At 36.9% G+C, this 9,546-nt stretch overlaps 1 protein-coding gene across 1 annotated transcript; it reads left to right on the forward strand.

Moving 5' to 3' along the window:
* Window positions 1–1,990: 1,990 nt before the first annotated feature.
* LOC122803273 (glucose starvation-inducible protein B-like) lies at window positions 1,991–2,404 on the forward strand. The gene has a single exon (XM_044072863.1). The coding sequence runs from the start codon at window positions 1,991–1,993 to the stop codon at window positions 2,402–2,404; it is 414 nt and encodes a 137-aa protein (XP_043928798.1).
* Window positions 2,405–9,546: the final 7,142 nt, after the last annotated feature.

Genomic DNA, 9,546 nt, shown 5'->3' on the forward strand with positions numbered 1-9,546 from the left:
TCTCACTCCAAGATTGCACTACAGTGGGGAAAAAGGAATATTCCCTTATCCCCGCTGTACCATGATCTAAGCAACAGTTTGCTTAGTTGTACAATCAACACTACATGTTGATGTACAACTAAATCTACATGCAAACTGTGTGTTGTTTTTTTTTTTTTTTTTTTTTTTTGCGAAAGTGCATTTTCAATAAAATGCACTTTTGCTAAAGTGAATTCACCCAAGTACTTTCCATTTAAACATACCTTTGATGGTTAGACTAGGACCCATTTTTATATGTCTTTGTAGAATTTCTACTTGCATATTGCTGTGTGTATGCTTCTTACTTTTTATTTTTTGACCTGTTGCATTTCTAATTTTACTATCTTGGAGTGTGATTTTTTTATATACTGTAAATTGATTGTAACTGCAGCTTTTTTCCACGGGTCTCCACTGAAAATGGGCTACTGGCCCAGCTGGACCAACCCAGTTAACAAATGTCACTAAATAAATAAATAAAGAAAATAAATATAAGAATGTCATTTGGTGTAGATAAATGTGCAAAAGCAACCTTTAAAGCAGGAAAGCTGCAGCACTAAGAAAATATTAGTCTGGGACAGGAATGTGACATAAAAGAACTTAAAATTCCAAAATCAACCCTTAGGAAATAGGGCTACTAAACCACACAAAATAATGAAACTTAAAATGTAGTGCTTTTTTCCCTTTAATTACTGAAACTTCATCACAAATGAACTAAACAATCATTACAACAGTTTAAATAATGTTCAGAATTCAAAATTACGTAAATTTCATCACTACAATAATTAATTAATTCAATAGACCTTAAATATATATAACAAAATGCTTATCAATCAACATTAAAAGCATCATTAAAAATATACAATTATAAATTAAATATTAATGAATAGCAAGCATTATACAATTCTATTTTTGAGCAAGCTTTTGACACTAATAATCTCATTTAAACAAGGCTCTTTGTTGGCTCTCAACAAAACCTGCCATTTAAATTATTTACACTCTAATACATTATTAAATCCACTAATAAACAAAAAAGGTCAACATGAACAGGAACAAATGTGAATAAAACTTAGTAAGAAATATTTTAGAAGACTAAAATTAATAAAAACAGCCCTAACATCTAGGAATAAAGGATAAACGCCTGCATACATATCTGCTGACCTCACAAGATCCAAACATAGTGAAAATTTTAAAACACGAGGAGAGCAAGTCTAAGATGACTTCCCTGCTTAGTTCGGCAGAAGCATATTGGTGTAAAGCAGGAATGGAAATCAAACCAGAAGTAGATAATAAATCAGGCAGCAGCTGAATGTGCTAAAAACAAAAGAAAGAATATGAGGTGAAGTTTCATATGACAAGGCGACAAATGAGGAAAATACATAAATATACTTACAAGTACAGAAAACTCCTTGAACACCTCATGTCAATCAGGATCTAATGCAAGAATGGTTAAGGGGAGGTGAATTTAAACCAAAAGATGAAAGGTTAGTCTTGGTAGCCCAGGATAGTGGACTAAGTACATGTTGGTTTACCATGTCAGAGAAACAGAAACAGACAAATGCAGGTTTTATAAAACAGAATTGGAAACAGTCGCACATCTTGTTGCTGGGTGTGATACACTAACGGCAGAAGGCCTGCATAATGAAAGGCATAATAATGTGGCAAGACTGTTGCATTGGGGATTTTGCAAACATTATAATACTGAAGTAGGAGAGAACCATGGAAATAATTCTGAAGTAGGAGAGAAGCGTGGAAATAATACTGAAGTAGGAGAGAAGCGTAGAAATAATACTGAAGTAGGAGAGAAGCATGGAAATAATACTGAAGTAGGAGAGAAGCATGGAAATAAAATTGAAGTAGGAGACACACATGGAAATAATACTGAAGTAGGAGAGAAGCGTAGAAATAATACTGAAGTAGGAGAGAAGCATGGAAATAATACTGAAGTAGGAGAGAAGCGTGGAAATAATACTGAATGGGAGAGAAGCATGGAAATAATACTGAAGTAGGAGAGAAGCGTGGAAATAATACTGAAGTGGGAGACAATCATGGAAATAATACTGAAGTAGGAGAGAAACGTGGAAATAATACTGAAGTAGGACAGAAGCGTGGAAATAATACTGAAGTAGGAGAGAAGCGTGGAAATAATACTGAAGTAGGAGAGAAGCGTGGCAATAATACTGAAGTGGGAGAGAATCATGGAAATAATACTGAAGTAGGAGAGAAACGTGGAAATAATACTGAAATAGGACAGAAGCGTGGAAATAATACTGAAGTAGGAGAGAAGCGTGGAAATAATACTGACGTAGGAGAGAGGCATGGAAATATAAGCCACAAAGCATTATACAAAATGATAATGTTTATATCGCATGGGATCAACCATTACTAACAGCTCAAAAACAGATGTGAGAAAACCAGATATAGTAGTCCATGAAAAGAAGACAAAAGTAGCACTGATCATGGAAATTGCTATACCCAGTAACTACAGTGTCTTACATACAAAGAGACACAAAATCATAAAATACCAGGATTTGCAGGCAGAAATTAGGGTAATGTGGAAGAAGGATGCCCAGATAGTTCCAATAGTAGTAGGAGCAATGGCTCTCATATAAAAAGACTTTACAGTCATATTTAAATATGCTACTGATACATGTAACTCCATATAAATTGCAGAGGAGCCAGTTCTGGGCACATTGCAGGTGCTGCATAGAGCAGTTTTAGCTAACATCAAAGACTGAAATAATACTAATTTCATGAACTTTAATCATTCTTTTGACTTAGGCACGGCGTCCATTCCTATCATGGTGTTAGAAACCCAAATATCTTGTTGAAATTAAAAAGAGAGAGCAAGCAAACTATTTGACTCATCCAGTAAACTTCTGGCCTCCACACTCTTAGTTCTCATTTTACTATATGGCTCCACAGTACTACTTAAACCTCAAGTTTTCATCCAAAATAACTTAAACCAGTGCTACAGTAAAAAACATTTGCCACTAACTCATCAACCAGAACCCCTCTCTGCTTAACCCTAAAACAGCTTGATTGGCTTGAATTACTCAAGCAACTAACTTACCCACAAGTACTTCCAGCTCACAAATTAATATACAAGCCAGAACAAAGCAAAGCCCTACAATACTTATTGTGTGCATACACCCCGCTAGGCCACTTTGATCTGAAAACAAAATGCGCCTCACTACCTATAAACCACACTTGCTCACAGGAACCTCTCTCTGTTCTAGCTATGCAGCCCACTCCTGGAACTTTGTCTCCTTATCCCTAAAACATACTAGTAACTTTTCCAGTTTCAAGACCAGTCTTAAAAAATATCTATCAGACGCCAGGATCTGTATGTGCACAACCCTCAAAACAGATGCATGATCACCTACCCAGTATAACTATGCCTTTCTCACACCGTATTCACTAACAGCTCCAGATATAAGCAAGAAGTAATGGCCTAGCAACCAAAGAAGCTCTTACTTTAATGATGCCATGCTATTCAAATGTTTGTTCAGAACAGCCATACACCCAGGAGGGGAAACAGTGGTGCACGCACCCAAGGACTCAGTTCTTTCCCAAGACTCATCCCTGAGAGGGAAATCAGAACCAGACATAGAAATAAGGAAAGCTTCTGAATCAGATATTAAAAATACTGCCAATGAATACAGGTCTACTAATACTTGCACTGTAATTGTTAACACAATGGAGGATTTCAAAGTATATAATTTTTCTAAGACAATCCTTGACATCACTACAGTGGATTTTTTATCGAAAGGAATGACTTTTGTCCCTTCACCTAAGACATAGCATCTATTATTATTGACTTGAACATTTATTTAAGTAAATTGAATTTTAAATTGTTGTATAATAAAGGTAGTCTCTTCATGAATCTTCTTCTTCTTCGTTCGGCTTTTCCCGGTTAGGGGTCACCACAGCGGATCACCTGTCCGCTCATGATTGGCAGTGGAGTTTTACAGTGTCGAGTTGCCAGCCCGATGCCCAGCCTTCCACAGAAAGCACACACACACACGCACTCACGCCTAGGGCCAATTTAGAGTGTCCAATCCACCTACAGCATGTCTTTAGGATGTGGGAGGAAACCCACGCGACCACAGGGAGGGCATGCAGACTCCACACAGAAGGCACCCCAGCCGAGGATCGAACCGGAGAACCTCTTGCTGTGAGGTGGCAACGTTAGCTGCTGCACCACCATGGCCACCCTGTAGTCTCTTCAGTGGTATATTTAAAATAGCAAGCATTTATAACCCTCCCCTCCACCCAGTTCTACAATCATTTAAAAGAATGTGCAAATTAGATATAAAGAGTTCATTAGGTTCAGATAAATTACAACATCAACAATATAATTTGAATGAAAATGAAAGGCTGATTTTAGATTTTCTTAGGAAACAATGAATTAGGATAATGAAATGGGGAAGGTGTGGTTATTATGGATATACAGGATTTTAATGTAATGTGTACTGTTTTCTTCAGTGACTGACCTTGCTTTTAAGTATTTCATGTGCACTGTTTTGTTGAATGACTGACTTTGCTTTTTAAGTATATGATGTTCCTGTTTGTTGAATGACTAAGTAGCTTGTTATGTATATGGTGTCTGCTGCCTTGTGGAATGACAGAAATATGCTTATTCATTGTATGTAAAAGTAAAAGTGGGCAGTTCACACAAGAAATAACAAAACGTTTATTAATATATAAAAATAAATAAATAAATAAATAAATAAATACAAGGAGGTGCATTGTGTCAAGGGAGGTACCCTCAAGGTTATAGTGGGTGGATCCTACAGCAACTAAGGACAAGTTGTTATGGTATATGTGTATATATTAAAAAAGAAAGAGAATTTAACACAAAGAGGTGCCTTGTGTCGAAGGCGGTACCCTCAGAACAAAAAGGTAAGAGGCATGACTGTTTGCTTTGGGGTCTATATTATATTCTCAAAAGCCGGCAATGTTGACTATGACATTGTTGACATGAGAATATCGAATGCTCAAAATCTTGATTGTGTAAATGGAAATATCCGTAAAGGGAGATTTCCATTTACTGCAATGTAGTGTGGTCTCGGAGTTGGTATATTTAAGTAGCGTGGGGTGTGGGGGGTGCAGGGTGGCTCGCCCCACTGCTTAAATCCGTTAGGGCACTTTTTTCTTTTCTTTGTCTATTTATAAGTTCAATGTTTAAAGACATCGACCATATGGTGTCGACCATATGTTGTCCGATGTTTTCAAACATCAGTCTTATAATATAGACCCTTTGCTTTGTGCTACTTTAATGTACAACTGTCTGTGTTGTTGTGTGATGTATGACTGCAGAGAGAGAGAGAAAAGTTAAAAGTAGAGTTACTTCAAATTCATGAATTTATGAGCCTACAGCATGTTGGGACATAGCTGTGTGTACAGAGTTACTTCAAATTCATGAGCCTACAGCATGTTGAGATGTAAGTGTGCCTGTTGTTAAATCAAGTCGGGGTGTGACTGTGTGAAAGTAGCCTCAGAGGGTCCAAAAGAGTGGTCAGTTCTGGACATAGTACCTATCTGCCCCATTATCCCAATCACAATGCTGGAACTGTAACTTTTGAGCTTGTGATGGGACAAAAACAAGGGGGTGTTGTGAGAAAAGGCTGATAAAAACCTTTCCTTTGTCACTGCATTATGACAGAATTCCTACCCTTTCCTCCCTGTATGATGTGTGGATTGATATAGTTATTTTTCTTTCCTCTGAACTGCCAGGATCCACGATCTGTAAAGTAAGTTAAAAAAATTGAGACACAGAGAGAGAGAGAGAAATGGGAAGAAATATAAGCAAGCAGGATCACATCCCTAAATAGGGAACACCTGCATATTTTATGCATCATAATTATAGTAAAGGAAGTTTAAGTATTTGCATGACTGGTTTCAGCTTACTAAGAATTGTTCTGTTGGGGTATTTCCATTAAATGGAACTTATGATAGGGATAAATTAATGAACTTGAAAGGTATTTTGTAAAAAGAAGAAAAACAAAGTAGGTGGGGAACAAATGTCAGTATTTTATTCGTGGTATACTGAAGCTCTTAAAATGGAAAAGAGTCATTAAGGGTGTTACAGGATGCTAATAAAAAAAAACTGTTGCAACAGGTAAAAGACATTAAGAAAGCAGTACAGACCAGTAAAAAGGGATCCCTTTATCATGTTTTGTCAGGTTTGGAAGAAATTAAGAATGGCCAAAAAGCAGCGACTTCTAAAAAGGGTGATAATCCTCCTGTAGCTACCTCACCCCATGTGCACTGGTACAGGTGTCTCCTTAAAGATCTGCGGTTTCTCAGACCTATGCATTTTTGAACACAAGGTCAGCGTGGTACTGTTACATTCCAACTTAGCTGCCCTGTTCAACTCTTCTCGTTACAACACGCATCTGCTGTCAAAACGTTTCTTCTCTTCTTCTTCTTCCTGACATTCACAACAAGGTTCTACCTTTCCAACAGGAGCACTAGTGTTTGACACGCCTGTGGTTCATCGCAAGCGCTCACTGGAGAGAACTTTGTTGCACCTCTTTAAAAAAATCGGGGGGGGGGCTAAAGCTGATTTGCATACTATGTCTAAATGTTTTCTAACTGGAAAAAAATCCATTAAGGTTTAAGGAGGGGAAAAATAGAATAAAATATTACAGCCCTATTTTGACAGATTTAAACCAGCTGCTTCAGGTAGTTACTTCAGATAAAAGAAGAAAACAGTTAGTTAAAAAAGGCTAACTTAACAAATGTTACACTCCCATGAAATGTACTAATAGATAATAGGACACCATTGTTAAATTACAAAAGTGTGTCAGGCATGTAGGCAAAATAAAGAGAAAGCCCCTGCAGATTATTTGAGTTAAAGCAGTGTTTGCTAAACATTCAGAAATAACAGACCCAAATGGACAAGCTAAACCAGCTATCGCAGCTGCCATTGTGCAGGATTTGCAATCCCGGTACAAAATCAAATGAAGCAAGTGCTTATGGACTGGCAGGAAAAATAAGTTCTTATTAAGTGCTGCAAATCACCATACTGGCTATGGTAGGGTAATAAAACAAATATAAATCTTGACACTTCGCTGCCAGTGAATCAAAAAGGATCATATGTTATAGTAGAAGTAAATGCAAAGGAAATTCCTTTCCTGGTGGACACTAGGTCTGCATTAAAAGTTACTTCAGACAATCAAATACCAGTATTGAAACAAAGTAAAGGCAGTTGGTGTAACAAATGCTACTGTTACATCTCCTGTTTAAAACCTATACCCATTTCTTTAGGTCCAATTGAAGAAAGGCCTCCTTTACTTTGATTATAACTGTGCCAGTAAATCTGCTAGGGAGAGATCTGCTGTGCACGTTGGATTGTACCATTTACTGTACACCAGAACGGCTGTATCTAGATGTTCCAACAGAATCAGAGGGGAAAGTATTAGAATTCTTAGCAAAAGCTAAGAAAAGCCTTTTGAAGGCATACAGACAACTAAAAACTGCTCAAGCAGGTATCTGCTAACTTATTTATTTATTTATTTGACATTTGTTAACCGGGGTAGTCCAGCTGAGCAAAAGCCCTTTTTCAATGGAGGCCTGTGGAGAAAAGCTCCACAATACAAGTGATTTCAAATAACATAAGTAGTAGCATGCATGAATACCTAAACCATCAACATTTTATGGGTTAAACATGCTAATGAAGTAGGTGTATTAAAATCTACAAAACTGATAATAAAACTGAATCCATCAAAACCCCTCCCTAAAATTCCACAGTAGCCACTGAAATCAGTATCGCAACAGGAAATCAAACCTGTAATTCAGCCTTTGATACATCAAGAAATAAATAGTGCCAGCTAAAAGTTTTTGTAATACTCCTATTCTCCCTGTTAAAAAAAATATAAAAAAATAAAATACTTACAGGTTTGTGCAAGATCTGAGGGCTGTAAGCAATGTAGTATTATTAACTTTTCCTGTGGTTCCACATCCAGCAACGATACCTAGTTACAGACCATCTACAGCAAAATAATTTTCTGTAACAGATCTCTGTTCAGCATGCTTTTCTCTACCTATCCATTCTGAAAGTCAGATTTTGTTTACTTTTACTTATAAGGGGCAGCAGTATACATGGTCATGGTTACCACAAGGATACACTGAATGTCTTTCATTATTTTCTCAAAATTCTAAAAAGTACTTAAAGGATGTTACATTTACAGGTGGGTCTCTGTTCGTGCAAAATGTAAATAATTTACTAATAGCATCTGATTCTTTTCAGCAGTGTTAGCAGGATACCCTACATCTTTTAACTACCCTTGCAGGAAAAAGGCACAAAGTGCCATTGGAAAAATTACAGCTCTGGTTACCTCAGGTATGTTATCTTGGTAAATGAATATGTGAGAGTAGGATCTTATAGTACTTATCCCTCACTCTGAATCACGTTTATTACTTAAAATGAATCTCAGTCCCTCTTGACTGCATGTTTAACTAAATATGAACGTGCACATTTTTGATCCTGATCCATCTATTTCGCTAATGCGCTGTTTTGTTCTAAATCCTGCATCCTTATTGCTGAGGGTGGTAAAGACCACGATTGTGTGTGTGTGTGACTTATTATCTGCTTTCTTCTAGAAAGGATGTCCTATGCACGACACAACATTACATTTGTAGATGGTGCCTGTAAAAGAGATGAAAATGAAGATTTGTTCCCACAATTTGTTCCCACAAATAATGTTTTGCTTTAACAAAATATGGTGTCCTTTTGTTGTTAAAAATTCATTAAGTGCTCAAGGGCATAGATAACTTGACAGATTATGCCGCCAAGCAGATTATAGAAGAGAATTGTAGTAATTCTTATGTAATGCTATTGCAAAACTCTAATAATGACCTGTTTGATTTTGACAAGAGCATCAGTTTTCCAAGCAGAAGCATCACAAGGAGAAGTTTAGAGGTGGCTCAAAGATGGATATATTCAATCCTCTGATGGAATATGGCAACATCCAGATGGATGACTGGTGACGCCTGCCTCCCTGCTACCTTACCTGGTAAGGGCATATCTTTTACTAGCCCATGCAGGTAAGACAGTCTTGTTTAATCAAATTACCCAAAGTTGGTATAGCACTCATGTCTCTTCTTTGATACATCAGTATGTTAATAATTGTAAAATAAAGAGCATAATATTAGCAAAACTGCAATCATTAAAGCTGCATGCTTGCCACCACCTTGGGGACCTTTTATTAATGTACAGCTGGACTTTGTCCAGATGACTGAAGTACATCATTTACAATATGTTTTAGTAGTGATTTGGATGTTTTCTGCAAGGGCAAAAGCTCATCCATGTCACAAAACAGATTCTCTCAATTTGGTCTACCTTGCAGTATTAATAGTGACCAGAAAACTCATTTAAATCTCCTGACCAGGAAGCTATGTGAATTTTTTTTTAAGTTGAGTGTTCACTGTCCCAACCATCTGCAATCATCTGGATCATTACAGAGGGTTAATAGGACCCTTATTTATTTATTTTTTTTAAGATTTGCACTAAACAAACCTTAA

Source organism: Protopterus annectens, chromosome 5.part1 (assembly GCF_019279795.1).
Source record: "Protopterus annectens isolate FY-2018-M chromosome 5.part1, PAN1.0, whole genome shotgun sequence".
NCBI classification, from domain to species: domain Eukaryota; kingdom Metazoa; phylum Chordata; order Ceratodontiformes; family Protopteridae; genus Protopterus; species Protopterus annectens.